The sequence below is a fragment of the Tauraco erythrolophus genome, chromosome 5 (assembly GCF_009769465.1).
Source record: "Tauraco erythrolophus isolate bTauEry1 chromosome 5, bTauEry1.pri, whole genome shotgun sequence".
In the NCBI taxonomy this organism is placed as follows: domain Eukaryota; kingdom Metazoa; phylum Chordata; class Aves; order Musophagiformes; family Musophagidae; genus Tauraco; species Tauraco erythrolophus.
Genome location: NC_141469.1, coordinates 39,342,975 through 39,362,304, shown reverse-complemented (window position 1 = coordinate 39,362,304; position 19,330 = coordinate 39,342,975). Strand labels below are relative to the sequence as shown.

Sequence of the window (19,330 nt, the reverse complement as noted above, 5' to 3'; positions counted from 1 at the left end):
TCACACAGCTCCATGGTTTAGTTCACTTACTGCTCCCTTAAAGTTCAGTGTGACTACTGATGAGAACAAAATAATCTGAGAAATATTCTTACATACCCACAGGTTCACTCGCACATTTAAAACTATAAGCAAGCAGTCAGCTTTGAAATCTAGATACCCATAATTCTCCAGTTTTAATGTCAGATTCCTTTTTGTTAGTCAAGCACCAGAAATTCTAACTTCCTTACACAGAAGAAATTTACATCACACATTCAGAAGATTAAAAGATAATTTAGAACAAAAGAAAAAGATCCTGAAAAGGAAGGACTACAGTACTGTGATAAGTGAGACAACTGAAGATGCAATTTAAGAAATAGAAAAAAGTGCTTAAACCATCAACAACAAAAAAATCTGAATCACGATCTTGCAAGTCATATTTCCAAATCAGTAGAAGGAAAGTTTTCAATATAAAAGAAAGACAGAGCTATAAAGAAGTTAATGAATAGTGGAAGATTTCTGATTTAAACATTGCTTACAAGAAAACCTTACCCACATAAAAACGAGTGGGTTTTTTTAGTGTTTGCGGATCTACTGTGTTTTCAAAATAAGGTAATTTAAAAACAGACATTTTCTTATCTATACTAAATTTATATATAAAAGTATATATTAAGACCAAAAAACTGTAGTAGTAGGAAGAAAATCGTTTCAAAATAACAGTTACATTTGTGATCAGAAAAAAGAACAACATGAAAATTGGATTCTTAGACACTGAACCTGAAAAAATGGTTAAATAAAAAGAAATGAAATAAAATTCATTCATCCCTTCTCTTTGCTAAATACATAGTTCAAACTTTAACCTCTAAGTCCATACTTACAGCTCAAAAAGTACATGGGAAAAGATGCAAGAAAAAAACTCTGGAAAGTCAATCTCTAATCACAAGCTATTCATGACAAAAAATTCTGTTGATACTTTTTAAGGACTGTATTAGGTTCAGATACTAGACAACAATGGTGAGCTGTAACTGAAGGGGCAATGAAATCACTCAGTATCTGTATTTTTGTAGAAGTTCTGTATAATACAAAAAAGGCACTATAGTATAATGAGACAATATTAACTGATGATAGAGTTCTTCAGGCAGGCTGTCTTTCACTAAATGCAACGACAGTCTTAGGACACACAGCATCAATTTAGAACGATACTTCATAGGTGAAATATTTGTACGTAACTTTCTATACCACCACTTAATACTTTCAATCACGAGTTTCTGCTGTCATCTATACTTCACATGGCCCACACAACTGAGTATACTGTTAACATTCTGATGCACGTGCCACTGAACAGAGTTTAAAATCTAAGTTATAGACAATAAATCAAGTTCATTAATTAACCTAACAATAAATAGTACTACCCTCATTACTCAACAATTTCTACCAAGTGAGCTTGGCACTTAGAATCACTGTTTCAACCTACATTTTTACTTTGCCTTTCACAAAATTAAAACATTTGTTCTTTGAGCACTGAGTGAACTGAGAGAACACACAAGTTAAATGAATTACTGATCTTTAATGTATCCTGTATTTTGTAACTTCTGCTTTGAATAATTTCATCCCACTTACTAGAACTTCTTTTAGAATTAAGCTTTCTCTACCAAAAATCTCACCATTCCTTATCACTTGTGCATAAGAATATCAAACATTACTAATTTTCATGAAGGCAATAATGGGCAATACGCCCTTATACTTCAGAGGCTTCAGCTATTCTTTACATCTAACAAGCTATAACAGATGATTTGCTGTTCTTAAGTTTCCTACAAGAAAATTTTTATGAACTGGACTTCACTGAAATGATTTTCCCAAGACTATAATAGATAGTTCTGTTCAAAAAAATGCTATGAATTCACATGTAAGTGAATGTGAAAAAACACACAGGGCAAATCTGGAATATCACAGTACCTAACAGCTTCCAGTTCAACAGTCACTATGAAGAGTTTTCAATCTTTGACATAGAACCACAAAAGGAGTCCAGGAAACATTCCTATTTTAAAACAGTTCACTAGCTTATATGGTTCTCCAACGTTTCCATGTTTGCCGGTAACATCATGCTTAATTTTGATATAATGGAACAAGAGTGAGACAGGCATGATCCCCTTCCTCCCCAGAGCTGAAACCTGAGGTAAGCACAGGTGGATCACAGAATCCAGGACTACAGATTGCCAAGAACTACAGCTACTGCAGAGTAAAAATGACTAGAAAAACACCACCACATTTTCTTTTGATGTGTGTTGGCAGAGACCTCACTGCAGCTAGCTAGCAGACAGCATTTCCCCTGGGACAACGTGAGAAGACAAATTTCAGTTGCATCAACTGAACTGCTCTCCCAGAACTGGCATGAAGCTCAAGGTGAAGCACTGAAGAAACAGTGATGAAATATTCCATACTGCTACCGTTCAGTTTCCCAACTGAGCTAGAAAAATTTGTGTTTCTCAAGCAAAGGCAGAAAGCTCAGAAGAGATGAAGTGTTAGTGACGTAAGTAACAGAAAACGTACTGGAGAATTTCTTCTAACCTTGCAATACCTAGGACTGTAAAGTTCCTTGGTAGTAAAGGGAAATAAATGGATGAGGGTCCAACATCATACAATTATTTCAATTTAACAAAACTGAGGCACAGTTTCAATTAAAATATATATTACTACTTTTTCTTCTGTTACTGAATGCATCTTTAGAAAGAGATTGGACAAACTGATGGACTGGCACAGATAAATTTTTGAGCTCCTGATGATGAATTCAAGCAAAGTCCACATACTACCTAAAGCACACAAAGCATTTTAAATACTTCAGTGTAAAGCTCCCAGAGCTGAGTCTTCTAAACACAGTAAAAACTAGAAAAGCATCTTCAAAGTAATGTGATGGAAGAAGTATACAGAAGGATCAGTTTCAGGACAAAGAAGGAAAATCTTTGACAGATAGGCAGGTGAAAATACTCTTCAAAGGAAGTTCAGTACCAATAGGCAGATAAAAAGTAGGTACAGACAAGCAATAGGTTACACTGTGAAGCCAAAAAAAAATTGGCTTGATTTGAGTTACTGGCCCTAGAAAACAGGCTAGCTTTGCAGAAATGGGTCCATATCCGCATTTTGTCTTCTGCATGCAGTCAAAGGATATGTACAGGATGACAGAGGCAGAGTAAACTGCCAGGAGAGCACATTACACTCCCAGTGACACGGATCCTAACTCACTGAAGTCTGGCCATGCCACCAATCCATTCTGATTTCTCTCTCAAGTTTTCATGTCCTAATAACTGATCCAGTATCAACCATGCATGTGAAGGAAGGGAGAAAAAAATAAAAATCTTAATTACACTGTCTGCAATGTAATCATCTGCAATTGCTGTAATTCATGAGTAGGTCTGTATTTGTTTCCCAGACTTGTTACAACCTTCACTGTAACTTGCTTCTGATCCCATTGTAATCAGCTACATACAGCCAGAGAAGCTGTATGAGCCTGCACACCCTTTGGGTAACTGAGTTGTTCCAGTGCTTGACTGCCCTCATAGTGAAGAAGTTTTGCCCTTATATCCAGTCATAACCTCTCAATTCAATTTATGCTGCTTGTCTCACCACAGTGATGAGTCTGGCTTGAGCTTCTTGACGACCACCTCCCAAGTACTGGAAGGCTGTTATTTTTTCCCCCCCGCACGTCATCTTCCAGTAGGTTTTAGTTCAATCAGGTGCAATTCTAGACATAGGTCCCCCTAAAATAACAGGAAGCCCTCAAAGACAACTTGAGAATTGATTGAAGTTAAGAGCTGTTCCAAGTAAATTATAAATCAGCTGTACTCTTTAATTAGAAACAGTCTATCCCGTTGGGTGCACAGAGAAAGAGAGCCTTCCAAGGCTCTAAATACAAGGCACAGACGCATTTTATTCTACCACTAGTGCTTCAGGAAGAAGGATAGAAGGCTTCCAACTCACACAAAGTTCATGATAGCAGAAGTCATTACTTTACACTCCTTCGAAGTTAGCTGACAGAAGTAAATACACAATATGCACCATTGTAACACACAGTACTGTAGAGCTTAGAAATTGTACTCAAAGAAGTACACCTTCCATTTGTCAGCAGAAGACATTATCACACCCATTTAAAAATATCATGCAACACTGAAGCTCATTTGAAAAATATGCATGAACTTCAAAAGCACACGAAGGTTTTTTCACCAAGTTTCAATTTTAAATGAAAGGACATGTCAATAAAGAAACCGCTGAGTGTTCATGCAACAGCTCTTTCTACTCACAGTGACAGAGCCCACCAGGCTCCTCAAGTAGTTCCAACAGATGTAGGGATATGCCTCTGCTGTGAAGGTCTAATATCTGTTGAGGCTTTATGAGCTCACAAAATACAGAATCAACCTACAAAATTATCCAAGTATCTTAAAACAGAAAGCTAGTGTACAGCACCCAAATAATCTCCATGGACTGGTTTAACAGTTACATCCTAAAAACCTGACCTGAGATATACAGGGTCAAAATAACAGACATCAGAATAAGTGATGACTATTTCCTCACCAGAGAGCCTTAAATAGAGCTTGACTTAGGTTTACATCTGCAAGGAAGGCAAGCCTTATTACTTTTCTACAAAAAACCTGTTGCTACATCTGCCAGAGGCAAAGAACTTTTGTGCATCCATGTCCAAAGCCTCAATCTACTGAACTTCAACACATCTGGCAACTGCTATCTGTGAATGTGACTTGCATGAACATATCATTAAGTGAGAAGAAGGCCCAAGAACTAAGCAAAAGATTGTGCCAGCTTTTCCATTAAGAATTCTCTGCAAATATCTTCTCGTCTCTAGTGAAACTACTTATAATCTCATTAAACCTAGCAATATCAAATTTACCGATCACATGAATAAAAACTGGAATCTGAGAAGTTCAAGGCTGATCTAACAGCATTTGGATGCATAAGTCAAATTTTTCCCCAGGTCAAGAAGCATTTAATCACAGCTCCATTTTCCAGGCTAAATAGTAACTAGCTAAGATAAATACCTGTTAGTTTAATATCAAAAGCCAGTTAGATATTTGTTTTAGCAAAAAAAAAAAAAATCCTAAAAGGAAGCAGGACATAGACACTACTGCAAACCCAGTTTCTTTCTTATGTAGAAAGTGGGGAAAATTACTTTACAAACTATAGTACTACATTGTACTAGTGTACACTACTTGGACCTGGAAGTACTTTCTGTCCTTCATTCTCTTCTCATGCAGGGTTGATGTCAACTCCAAAGTTACCACATTCCTCTCCTACCCTAATCAATTCTCCATACATTATGCAGAACACTATTTTGCACAGGGAATCAGAAGTCTATACTCCATTAATTATTTGAAGAGGTTTTCCAATATAAGCAAATCTAGGACAAGCTCTTTGTTTAGTTGTGTTTGGGCTGCTTTTTTTTGCTAAGAAGAAAAGAAAAACTAAGGCTGTTGTTATCTGAAAGACTCTGTACTCCTCACTGTTTAAACAGAAAGGATACGTCTATAAACTTCTGGTCATTACTCTTATTAATTCTGCCTATGGCATTTAAAAAAAGTGTGAAAAACAAAGCAAAAGCCAGGAAACTACAGCCTGGGCAGCCTCACCTCAATGCCTGGGAAGGTGATAGAGCAAAACAGAAGCTCTTTCTAGACACAAAAAGGACAAAACTACAACAAGGAGTAGTCAGCATGGATTTACAGCAGGGAAATCATGCTTGACCAGCCTGATAGCCTTCTACAATGAATAAAGAACTCAGCAGATGAGGAGTAGGCACTGGATGTTGTTTATTTCAACCACAGTAAAGCTTCTGGCATTGTCTCTCATAACAGTTGTCCTCATAGACAAACTGATGAAGGACAGGCTACAAAAGTGGAGATGGCCTGAAAATTGTCTGAAGTGACAAGTTCAAAGGGCTGTGACTGGTGGTACAAAGTCCAGCTAGAGAACAGTCACTAGTGGTGTACTCCAGGGTCAGTACCAGAGCCAGTACTGTTCAATATCTTCAGCCACAACCTGGAAAATCAGACAGAGTGCACCCTCAGTATGTTTGCAGATGATACAAAACTAGGAGGAATGACTGATGCACTAAGAGAGTGCACTGCCAGTCAGAACCACCTGGACAGGCTGGAGAATCAGTCAAAAACAAACCTCATGAACCTCAACAAAAGGGAAATGCAAAGTCCTGAACCAGGGGACAAACAACCTCACGCACCAGCACACACTAGAGAACCACCATTGGAAGTCAGCTTTACAGAGAAAGGCCTGGGGTCCTGGAGAACAAGAAGTTAAACTGGAGTCAGTAATGTGCCCTTGCAGCAAAGGCCAACAGCATCCTGGGCTGTATTAGGAAAAGCATTGCCAGCAGGTCAAGTGATCCTTCTCCTCTGCTCAGCACTGGTGAGACATCTGGAGAGCTGTGCCCAGAGCTGGACTCTCCACTACAAGAGACATGGAGATACTGAAGCAAGTCCAGAGAACGGTCACAAAGATGATTAAGCAGACAGATTGAAGCACCTGTCACAGCAGAAGAGGTTGAGAAAGCTGAGATTGTTTAGCCTGGGGAGTAGGCTCAGAAGGATCCCAACGTATATAACTAACACCATGTGTATACATAAGTGATGTCCTTCCTTCTCAAGAAAGACTGAGCCAGATTCTTCTCAGAGGTCCATAAGGACAAGAAGCAACAGGCACAAATCAAAATACAGGAAATTACATTTAAACTTAAGTCTTTGACTGTGAAGGTGGTCAGATACTGGAACAGGTTGCCCAGAGAGGCTGTAGATTCTCCATCATTGGAGACATTCAAAACCCAACTGGAAACTGCCCTCAGTCACCTGCTCTGATTGACCTTGTATTAATCAGTGGTGTGAGACTAGACAGCCTATAGAGGGTCCTTCAAACCTCCACAATCCTGTGAGGCTAATTCGTTGGATTTTATTCTATAAAATATACCACAAAGGAGGAAACAGAAGTTGTAAAACCTCAAAAAAGTAATACAGAATCAAGTATCAGATGAAGCAAGGATGATCTTTGACAACATCTGGGATTACTTCCAAGGGGAAAAAAAAAAAAGGCAAATAAAGACAGGAGGGGAAGTTGATCTAATAGATGGAATTTAGCTCGAGTTTGGACAGATTGTTTAGAAAGGCAAGAAGGGCCTGCACATAGTCTAGATAGGCTTGTAACTATCTTTCTGGCACCAAGTTACCACAGTTAAGTCTTCACTCAAGTATTTTTCTGTAGCACCTGTCCAGGCATTCTGCCAAAGTCAGAAAGGCAGGTATGTCTTAAAAAAAATTAAGGGAGACTTTGCCACATTGTATTTGATTATCAGTCTAGACTATTGTTAAAGACAAGCCAGCACAGTGCACTCCATACTATGAAGGAAAATAAAACATTTCTTCTGATGAAGTTTCAACCAGACTCTTCAGAGTAAACGAGGTAATATAACAGTATGAGTCACTGAAGTGGCAGCCATGCAGCCAGATCTCTCATACAGTTTGGAGTTCAATTGTAAAATTCCAGATAGATGTGTGGCTTCTGCAGTTAAAATAAGGAGCATCTTAGATGCTCTTTGAAATATGCTATATTAAAATCTAATGACAACTCAACTTTCACCTGCGGCCATCTAACATTAAATCTATTTTTTAAAACAAAACATATTGAACTGGCTCTGCAACAGATAAATATAATATTTACAGAGGAAGACTGAAATATATAGCTTAAGTTTAATATCAGTGGTCTACAGCATCAATTTAAAAGAGTTTCTGAACACAAAACACTATTTGAAACAAAAACGTTGAGACAATAGTTCTGTAGAATCAGATTCGGTTTAAACATTTTGCAACAGTGCAAATTGCCCATTTCAGAGGAAGCGAGAAAGAAGAGCATCCAGCAAATAGTGTCACAAAGGATGAGCACAAAACAGATGTGGGAAAAATAAACAGCCTCCCTGCCCTGGAATTTGTAAAAAGGTCTGCAAAGAGCAAACAGGACTTCTCACTGCAATTTGACTTCTAGACCTATAAAAGGAGTCCCATGAGAAAAGACACTCAGATGAATAAAATATACTAAAAATAATAGCAAACATTTACAAGGCTTTAAAAGAACAACGTTGCTCTTGAACATAAAGTTTTATCAAACATTTTGTAGTATTCTGCAATCAAAATGCAGCTATAATCTGATTTTTTAAAATTCCATTAGAACACTGCATCTTTTTAAATACTGTCTTCAAAGATAGCCTTTGTCTATTTCTGATTTAACAGGCATTTTTAGAGAAGGTATTTGAAGTTGTTTTGACAAAAGTCTGCTAATACAGATTAGTGTAGTATTTTTTATTGGAGTTTTTATTTAAACTATAATACAGGTGCCCCAGTACAATTTGTGTAAGATGGTCTCACGTTCCTTTGGTAAGTTATTAGCACCGCAGGCTTCGTGGTCTCCTCCTTGTTCTAAGATGAGGAATGCGCTACGCATTGCCCTTAAACTATGTAGGATTAGCCAAGAGAAGGATTTTTCACATCCGTGATTAACAAGGAATAACCGTTCACCCCCTTCAGGGCTGTTCAAAACGTATTCTCTACCTGAACTCATTATTCTTCCGCTACCTATCACACATGCGTGAAGGTATTAACCCTTCAAATGCTTATATATTCAGTCTGACACCAGACAGGCGATTATGTATCAATGCTTTAAGGGGGAGAAAAATCAAAACATCAAGCAGCCTTAAAAAAACAAGCACATGCCTTAGCACCTCAGGTTGTAGGCAGTCCAACCTAGACCTTCCTGGCTGCAGAAGCTGTTCAGAATGCACCTCAACTGAAAAATTGATTCTCAGGCTCAGTAATGAGCTTGCACATCAAAATGAAGACCAGGATTCATTGAGAAAAGAGATTGGAGACTAACTTCTAGCTAACGAGCTAAGAACTCATTCTAAGAGCTCAGTACAACTTCCATACTATATAATACAAAGTCTTACTGCCAAAAAAAGCTGCTTGCATAAGACTGCATATAGTCAAGCACAACAAAATGAAATATTGTTCATTTATTGGCTGTTCTTTTAGCTATGATAGTGATAAAACGATTCCTGGAACAATAGCGGTGACTCCACTGCTAAAATAGCATTTTTCACCAGGGCTTCTAAAATTCCACATTAGCCTTTAAACTTCACATTTAATCCTCTGTAAACTAAAAAAAAAAAAAAAACAACAACAGATTTTGCTTCAGTTAAAACCACAAAACTGCATCACAAAAATAGACAACATTTGGCACTTTTTCCAGAAGTCTCCTCCTGAACTTTGATCATGTAGCTCCGCAGAATTGAAATCTGGGGTTTTTAACACTTCTTTTCTGCAACTGAAAGGCCTATATTCTACTAGAGATTCAAAATCCGGAAAGAAAAAGTTCAGACCAAAACTAATTATTCTGGGATTAATCTATTGACGCAACTCACATTTAAAGAATCATAGAAAATCCTGATACTCCTTTTTTAAAAGTTACTGTTTTCCTACTGGGAATTTATATTTTATGGATAAAGCTAGTCAAATAATTAGAATAAAACTGCAGTCTCATGCCACACATCAATACATAATAAAGAGTTAGCACATAGGTTTATTTTAATTTCTGGAAAGCACGTTTTATCCCCTCAGTGATACAGTAAGGCTGCACCCTAAGAAAGAACATACACATAATATAGCATGGCCCTTTCCTAGGCTAGAGAAAAAGAACAGTCCTAGTTTATCTAGTCTATTTTGACACAGTTGCTAATTCCCTTGATAATTGCCCAGGCCCGGTGGGCAGTATTGCCCAAGAAAAGCTGTATTTGTTTTTATCCTAGACGGAATACTTTGTTTCTTAGTCCATCCTGCTATGCATGCCTTTGTAAGATGAGATGTTCTGTAAAACACCATACATTCAGAGATTATGGTAACTCATAAGCGAGTTTTTGTTTTATAATTTCAAAACCGGATAACAGCTTAATATTTTACCACATTTATGAGACTAGGTTAAAGCCCAAACATGGCGAAATACAGCTAAACCCCACTTCATTATACTGAATCCCATTTAATATCTTTGACAAGACTGACTTCTATGTATTGAGGTTATAATTAAGCTTTTGCTGAAGAAGCTGCAGACACAGCAGTTTCACACACAGATTTATATCCAGAAAGAAATCCAAGTAGTACTTCAGTTTGTTTACTACATAGAAAAACCTTTTCCTTGAAACAGTCATTGAAATACACTTTTCCTTCTGTGCTGTGACATGTATTTAAGTCTCAAGTTGTTCATCCACATCATAAACAAAACTTCAATAATTTTCAGCAGTACTCAGTCACACACTCGTAAGTACACTCCTAAGTAAATGCTCTCTTAATCTTAAGTTTTAGTAACTTGTTTTAATGTACTTGTGGAGATGGAGCCCCAATAAATAACAAGTACAGAAAATGCCTCAGTCGGTTATTTTAAAATTGTGTTGTAAAAATATAGAAAAATGCAGGAACTGTAACAAAACATTTAATTCTTGAAATATTTTTCTCCATCATTCAGTAATACATTGTAAGAAGCATGAAAATACAACATAGATAGCTTTCAGTTTAAAAGCTATTTCAAGTACCAACTTGAAGTTCAACCCTTACAGCATTCTTTTCTTGAACTCGATTTCAGCTTACTCACACCGTGTAGCTCAGGGGGGCTTTTTCTGGGGGGAGGTATGGGGGGGGATAAATATTTACCTCAGATACTACCACAGAGCTGCCGTTGTTCTAGAGCCTCTGAAAGTAACGTTTTACCTACACACTACTTTTCAGCAGAAATGGGCTTTGTGGGGTTTGGGGTTTTTTGTTTGTGGGGTTTTTTTTGTTAGTTTGTATTTTTAAGTCTACACAGATAGCACTTTAGAACTATTAAGATAATAAATGGACATTCTAGAAAAAAATCTATTAATTTCAAGTATCAAAGTGCAGAGCCTTGGCCTGGAAACTTTTCAGGCCACACAAGTAACCTTTCTCACAAGAGTAATCAGTGGGACTACTCATGCAAACCAAGTTATTCACGTGGCAAATGTCTGCAGAATCAGACTCCAAATTAGCATTTTAGGGGCATACTGCTGCCTCAATGGATTATTCACTGATACAGGAAGAAAAATGTGGGTAGTTTTCAAATGATTGCTGTAAACTCTTCCTATCCTGACATCTTTCAGATGTTTAGCATAGTCTTAGAATGATCGTAGTTGTCATCTCAACTACTAGAAATAGAAAAACTACGATTAAAACCAATGCTCCTATCAGCCAAAAATCTTTTTCCTAAATGAAAAGGTAACTGCTCTGCTACATAAACAAGTGAAGAGTATATTTAGCCCTTAAAACCTGATTACTTTGTATTTCTGGGGTACAAAGAACTGTAAGGAAATTTTAGACTTAAGTAGCTTATAATAGAACTGGTTCAAGAGTCTACAGCAGCTGTCTTCAACCAAATACTACACTTCCCCTCCAGATGACAACAGCTTGTAAAAACACTGGGATACTTTGAGCAGTAGCTGTAACACCACAAGAGAAGATGGTCTTGAGGATAACAATTGACTACTTTTTAAAAGTCATTTTTAAAGCTGTGTCTAATAATAGTGTTAATTACTCAAAAAGTAGAGGTTTTTAGTTTATCTTCATCTTGTTTTCCTAAGAGACTATTTCAAATGATTATAAACATCACACCCAAGATGACAGCTTTATAAGGAAAGAAGAAACAAGCGCTCAATTTCACTTTTTCATAAGGAATAATTTCAAAAAGGTTTTGTTTCCCATAATACTCAGCAGTCCCTGGAAATTCTTAAATGTTGTGGAAATTCTCCACACCTTGACCCTTTGTGCCTTCCTGCCATGAAGCATACTGAAACCTACCACTGATACATGACTGTGGTCTATGTAAGAGAGGTTCAGACAACATAACAGGTCAGGTCCCAATCTTTTCTTTGAGACCTGTCATGTACTGAACGGCCATACAGACCCTACTCACATGAACATGAGCTTACCGTACAGGTTACTAGTTAGAATAGAAAGTCTTGCAGATGTTAAACACAGGACAGTCAAGATTGTAATTAACTCAAGAGGTTTTGACATTACTTCCTGACAGCCTGTCCCATTGATTGAAAAACAGGCTGTACATATCAAAGTTCAAAGTGGTTTTTTTCAGCAGACAGAACATCTACACAACACAACAGACCATGTGATTCAGCCATTCAAGATACAGGCTGTGAAGAAAGCCATATTCATGGCAGACTTACTAGCTGAGGCGGTGTTGTACGAAATTGGTTTGGACCAGAGCTAGTATCCCCTTAAGAGCTGAGCCTTTAGACAAGACTGCCAGAGATTATAACTAAGTGAGCACTGTGGTGTATAACCACTTTTGGACTGAAGACTTTTCAGCACAGTACCCAACTAAAAGGCTTGTAGCAAAATCACCTTCAGCTTCACCAGGGTCACTCTAGCAACTAAAGTTTCCACAAACTAAAACTTATCTAAGTAAGCTGCTAGTTTTCATCCTGTTTTCCCTCCGAGTTCTTATGTAGTAGGCACTACTATACGACCACTTATTGCTAACTGAACATTTTTACTTAAAAATTACAGCAGAGTTGCTGTAGTAATAATCGCTTGTTACGGCAGTACTTATTGTGGTTTTGGTTTCCATTGCACTTCTACAGTTATGCTGGTGTGACACAAATTCCTGTTATGGAGTTTATTAGGTCTAAATAGCTTTGTGTACATACTACTACATATACCTACTGTCCTAGAGATTTGTTGTTGCTTAAACAAACTACAGGAAAAACACGTATACCACCCGAGAGAGGTATACATAGATTTAATCAAATCATATTTTATGTAGTTTTGCATTATAAGGTCTACAAATGAATATTCATGATCAGTAACTCACGGATCAACCAAACAGTTCCTCGGATATCAGAGTAACTGCTATAAAAAGAAAAGATTTTGTAACTGAAATTCCCGTTCAAAAACAAAAACCCCAGAGCTCCACTAAACTAGAGAGGTGGCTTTTTCCCCCCAAAGGGAAACTACTGTGAAAATCTGTTCTTCACATTAAAAAGAGTACTGAACAACAGGAAGCATATTTTAAAATTCAGCCCAATTATACTAGCATAAGATATCCCAACAAAAGAAATATTACATGTAAACAATCTTATAAACCAAATTGAGTTCATTTAAGTTGCAGTAAGGTTCAAGATCGCTTATACTTTCCATTGGCATGCTAAAACGACTGCATCAGGTATTCTTTGACAGTAGCTTGGCAGATTACACTTACAGTGGAAATGTGACATCCTACACTTATGCACTGAAAAAACAAAAAAGCTTTAAAGTGCTTGCTATTCAATGTATAAAAGAAAATACTTGAAGGACGTATCCACAAGTTTCCTGAGAAATCGTTTTGAATTTCAGAATCCCAACGAGATGAATTGGCTGTCAGATAACAATGTGCCTTCATCAGATGGACTTGGCAGTTGTAAACAAGAGGAATTTTCTCAGCTTTTCCTCACAAATATGAAATATTTGCTCTTAGCCAACAGCTGGGGCGGTTTAAAGACATCCTGCATATATATTCAAATTACAAGTCACCCACACACCTAACACTGACTGGATTCCAGCAAATTAAAGAAACTGACAAGTACTGGAGCAAATGCAAAATAATTCTGAAGACAAAACAGAATCTAACTTCGTAGGTCTAAACAACTAAACTTTCAAATGTCATAGTTCTCCTGTGGAAGGGTGAACAAAAATAACCCGTGAGTTACCAGAATTTCTCTTCAGAACTAGTATTTTACATAACTGGAAAATATCTCTTGTTTTCCAAAGATTTTACAGATTCATCAAGAGAAAACCAAAGGAAAAAAAACAGAGAATGTAACAGTAAAATGCCAACACAGACAGGTAAGTTTTAACTACTGAAGTTCATTTTTTTTTCTTAGTATTGCAATTCTGTATTTCCAGAAACCTTACCATTAAATACCTCGAAATTATGACATAAGTTAAAATAATTTTTGAAACATTGTTAATAAACCACATAGCAGGATCTTCAGCATAATCAAGAAATAAAGTGGACTAGACACTCTTAAAATTTAGCAAGTATTTAGTGTCTCAGAGTCAAACCACATTCATAGTGAAAGTGTGGATCTTTTGATGTTTATTAATGTTTCATGTATGTGTACTTACTTTTGCAACATGAACTACAGTGCTGTTTAATTTTTTTAGCTAGATCCTATAAACCAAATTTAGGAATATGTATATATTATTCCAGTATATCCCTCAGCAAGAGAAGCTATACTTTGTACAAAGTTTAAAACACATTGTAAAAAAGCATTGCATTAAGTGTTTTAATACAACTTTGAAAAAATCTGACTATGCATTTCTAAGAGCAATTAACCTCATTAAAATTTATTCAAAAAGGCTGCACTATACAACAGCACTTTCAATATTTAGATCAAAAAGTTACTTTGGTTTATTTGAAAAAATAGGTAATTACCTCAACTACATGATATTTCAACTATTATAGAAATATCATAATTACACTGGCGGTTACTAAGTCTCCTCCATAGCTTTGACTATATGATCAACCAAACCATAATGGTTTATGGTTTGGTTTTTTTTTTTTTCTTGTTTTAAACAAACAGTAGCTGTGGATACTGAGCACAACTATAGCAAGACAAACAGAATGTTTAGGTCAACGCTGCTTTTCAATGGAGTGAATTAGAAATACCTTTACGAAGTTAAAGCAGCAGCAAAATAAAATAAACAAGACCGCAGAGACTTGCCTAAAGAAATGGTGATATAACGAAAATTTCGCAATTAAGATGCCTAATAATGAAGACACTACTCTAAAGTTCTACATGAACATACATTAATACAGTGGCGTTTTTAGACTTTCCTAGCTCCAAACTGAAACTGTATCCAACAATCTGCATATTACTTTTAATGAGTCGGATGTCCTAAGTTGTAAAATATATTTAAAAATTATTTTAATTTGAGGAAATGCAATAAAATAAGAAGGCGTATACTGAAAGTTAATTAACCATTTTAAAAAGCTATACCAGTTTGGGAATTACTTATTTAATATGTCCTACTGCAACCGAGCAGGTGTTTGCGCTTCAGCTTCACCAGACAAGAACCTCTCAACCATCCTCTCTCCTCACAGTAGTCCATCTTTTTTTAAGTCCAAATCCAATTAATTTTTGAGAGCTAACAGTTCAAATTTTTTCTAAGCCTTTGTAAAAGCTTTAATAATATAAAAACTGGAGTAGAACTCAACTACTGCTTTCATACTATGTAACAACACTTTACAACTAGCAGTTACTTCCAACATGACATTGTATAAAACATGCAACACTAACATCTAACACCATACCTCAGAGAAGAGGCTTTTTTAGGTGTATCCATGTTTGAAAAAGTCCTTGTGTATTCAAGGGAAAATATGTGATAGTATTCAAGCTACTTCCTACAATGCAATTGCAGTTTACACTCAAATCTGGACTGCTCATGAAAGCTCCCCCTCACCCGAGTCCCATACCTACTGCTTTAGAATTTCTTACTTCTCTTGTGTCTCAGTAAGGATAGATGTCCCAAGTTTAAAAACATAATTAACAAAAAAAAAAAAAAACACACAGAGGCCTGAGTACCTAAATGCACAACTGATTTGACTAAAAAAAATTCTCATACATTTAGCATTAAAAATACTTACAGCCTCTCCAGTTCTTTTAAATCCTGGAATGCTCCTCTCTCGATAGTACTAATCTTGTTCTCCATGAGCTGACTGAAATACACAAATTTTTATATATAAGTTTTCATAGCTCCAAGATAACTTGCTGCATTATCAGAAGTCATTTAAAGGCAAACTCACATTCATTAAAACAGTGACATCCACTTTAATCTTCTGGACCCTTGTCATCAACACTTTACTTGGGCTCATATACCCAAACGGGGGAAAAATAACCCTCGTTAAAAGAAACAGGAATAGATATTACATTTGCTCATTTACGCTAGGAGTCCCAAGTTAAGAAGTTACACACATACATACATACTGTGTACACACACGCACATGCACCATTGGTCTTCGGAAAGTTATAAGACTAAAGTTAAACAGTATGAAGGCAATATTAGTCTCACATGAGAATAACAAAACAAAAATACTGGATGGTGGTGTTGGGAAAAAACATCAGTGAAATATTGCACAGAGATTGTAACCATAACAGTAGTTTTGTTTTAAAAAAAAAAATTGCTACAACGTGACATTCTGTTTCAGAGAGAAACGGAAAAGGATTTTATATGACTACTTGCTCAAATTAAATAGCCTTAACAAATACACTTCAGTAAATTCTTTAAACTTGGTATTAGTTCTATTTCTTAAAAAAAAAACCCACAGAATTTTAAAAGCTTCATAATGCTTCAAACAAAAGCATTTACCAAAAAAAAAGACTAAGCCAAATAATTCCTTCCTCGAATTCACTGTTAAAGTATTTCGGTTTTGCCCAGAAACTGTAGAAAAGCAATAATCACCACCTGAGACTTGTTTTCAAATTCGGTAAAGTACAACTTTTTTTCTTAATGAATTTCCTTATACTTCAGGTTAAGGACCCATTTTTAGTGTGAACTGTAAATTTGCTAACTTTAAACTGAAGTCACTTCAACAGTTATTCAACAAATTTTAGCAACCCTTACTTGTAAGCTACGTGCCAAATTAAACCCTTAAGTTCTACAATCTTAAAGAGAGATTACAAAATTTTAAAGAAATTATATTTAAGGCAATTGCTAACTTATTCACGTCAGCGTATAACACATGGGAGATGGGCTGTAAGTTCAGATGCGGAAGCCCAATAGTTAAAAAGTGATAACTCATCCAGCTTATAAACTGAAAGATAACTAGTTCAATGGTTTTAATAACAAACTATAGCATCAGTCCTAAAAGGTACCAGTGATAGAAAAGGAAACTTACAGAACTCGAAGGTGCCTTAGACCAGCAAAGTCGGTCTTGGTGATTCTTGTGATGTTATTTCCATTAAGATCCCTAAGAAGAATAATTTATAAGCAGTAAAATTAAAACATTCAAAAATCATTTTTAAATTGTTTTGTTTCTTTTAATGGGCACAGCATTTCCAGAAGTTAGGAGATGTAAACCAACTCAACAAACCATTCCTACGCCTAACACTGTGCGAGTTCCCGATTTCCAAGTGACTGAACGAAGGTTTATCTTGAAAGTAGTAGTTTCAAACTTGGTAATAAGAGACCCTTACAAAGTCAGTTCTGCCTGCCGTTATAAAGCTCACATTTATCTTTAACAGTACAGAAGAGTCAAAGCCTGTCTAAACGTGGTTGCAACCGCTTTTAGAAAACCACCTAAGCTACTATATATGCTACAGTATTTGTTGACTGATAGCTACAAAAACTAAGTAAGTGACTGAAATCGAAACACTTTTCGACATTTTTAAGCAACTTCCAGCTTTCATAGTATTGCTACAGAGGCAGAACAGGGCTTAACTTCCTACAGCAAACATGAGCTTTCAAACAAGCAGAAGACTGTCGGAGTGTAAGTGATGCAAAACATGATTTTATGAAAACTAAACTCTTCACTTGCTGCCCAGGAAGCTATACTGACAAAGCACATTCAGAAGCAACAGAAAACTGTATTTAGGCCCTAACATTTCTGTTCATACTTCAGCACTACTTTCTCTACTGGAGTTACATGCTCTTTTTTCATAACGTTTTGGTGTCAAGATACAAACGTCCCTCAATTCCAATCGCTGCAAACAAAACCAGACTTAGCAATTCCTGAGGTAAGCCATTACGAAGTGGTATTACTTTCCATTATTATGGAAACTACCCTAACAATTACAGCTCGTTCCCAGTGTATTTAGGGGAAAGAAAAAAAATCATTGTTTTTCGAGGGTGTTTATACCACAAGTGGCCAAAACACCACTGCAAATAAACCGCACAAGTCTCAGCAGAAATCACTGTCCCTGATACTCTCTCTACCTGAGTGAAATTCATCACTCAAGACACGCACTCGTGGGCCAACATTTAAATGACTTATCAGAGAGTACGAAATAATGCGCTCGCCTCTTCCACTCCTCGGACCCTCCTGAAAGGCAGCCTGATACGACAGATAACCGACCACACGCTAGCGCTCTCTCAAGACTATAAAACACCCTAGCCGGAGGGCACAAGAAAGGTCTCAAAAAGCGGATGGGGGTGGGAAGGAACACAGCTAAGGCACAACTTACTGCCGTGAGAGTGGGAAAGAGGCTAAAACACCCCGGCGTGCCCTCGCCCAAAGGCAGCTGCGGGCTTGCGCCGGGGCTAAGCCCCGCCGGGCTCCAGCTTCACGCCAGGGCAGCAGGCGGCAGCGCGGCCCCGCCCGCCCCCCGGCGCGGAGCCACCGCGGCCGGCGGGGCGGGAGTGAGCGCTGCGCGCCCGCGGAGCTCCGCCGCCCGCCCCGGGGCCTGCCCGCGCCCGCGGAGAGCGGCGGGGCGCCGCGGCCCGGCTCTTTCCCAGCGCCTCGGGGAAAGCAAGCCGCAAAAGCGAAGTTTACCGGGAAATGGGCGCCGGCGGGGGGAGAGGCCGCTCCGCCGCCGCCTCGGGGCGCCCCCCGGGCCGCGGTGGTGCCCGCCCCGCCGCCCCCGCTCCCCGCGGCGGCGGGAACCGCGCTCCTCACCGCGGCTTCCCGGGATGAAAGGCAGCAGCTGGGAGCAGCGTCCACCTCTCCCGTGTCTCCGCGCATCGCCATGAAACGGGCACCGCCAGCAGCAGGGGAAGGGAACGGAAACCCCCCAAAGGGCGTCGGGATCCCAAAAGCGGGCCGGCTCCGGCGGCCACCTCTGCCCCACCGGCCGGCGGGAGCCCTGACGGGCGCCGGGGGCCGAGGGGCGCTCGCCGCCGCCGCGCCGACTGGGTTACTTACAGCCTCTCGGTGTTGCGGGGGATGTTCCTCGGGACGCCGCGCAGCGCCAGCCCGTGACAGTCCACGGTGCTCCCCGAGCAGGAGCACTGCGCCGGGCAGGGCTGCGGCGCCACCTCGCCCGCCATCGCCAGCAGCAGCCCCAGGGACAGGGTGAGCTTCCCCCAGCCGCACATCATCACCGCCCGCTGCCGCCCGGCCGGGGCCCGCCGGCCTCGGCCCCGGGGAGGCGCGGGGCGCGCCACCCTCCTCGCCGCGGGGAGCGCTCGGGCAACTTTCAGGGTGCGGAGAAAGCGAAGTCCTTTCTATCCAAAGCTCAGCTAAGAAAACAACCTCGGCAAAGTGAGGTGGGTGGCACCGATCCGAGGCTGAAGGCAAC

At 38.8% G+C, this 19,330-nt stretch overlaps 1 protein-coding gene across 8 annotated transcripts in view; it reads right to left on the bottom strand.

The window, feature by feature from the left end:
• SLIT2 (slit guidance ligand 2) overlaps positions 1-19,130 on the bottom strand; it is a 277,792-nt gene extending 258,662 nt beyond the window's left edge. For all 8 annotated transcript variants that reach the window (XM_086612336.1, XM_086612332.1, XM_086612337.1 and 5 more), the window contains exons 1-3: positions 18,955-19,130; positions 16,993-17,064; positions 15,742-15,813 (exon numbers count right to left, since the gene is read on the bottom strand). In XM_086612336.1, the coding sequence (XP_086468462.1) occupies positions 15,742-15,813; positions 16,993-17,064; positions 18,955-19,130 (320 nt within the window). The remainder of the gene's footprint in view (positions 1-15,741; positions 15,814-16,992; positions 17,065-18,954) is intronic.
• Between the last annotated feature and the right edge of the window lie 200 nt (positions 19,131-19,330).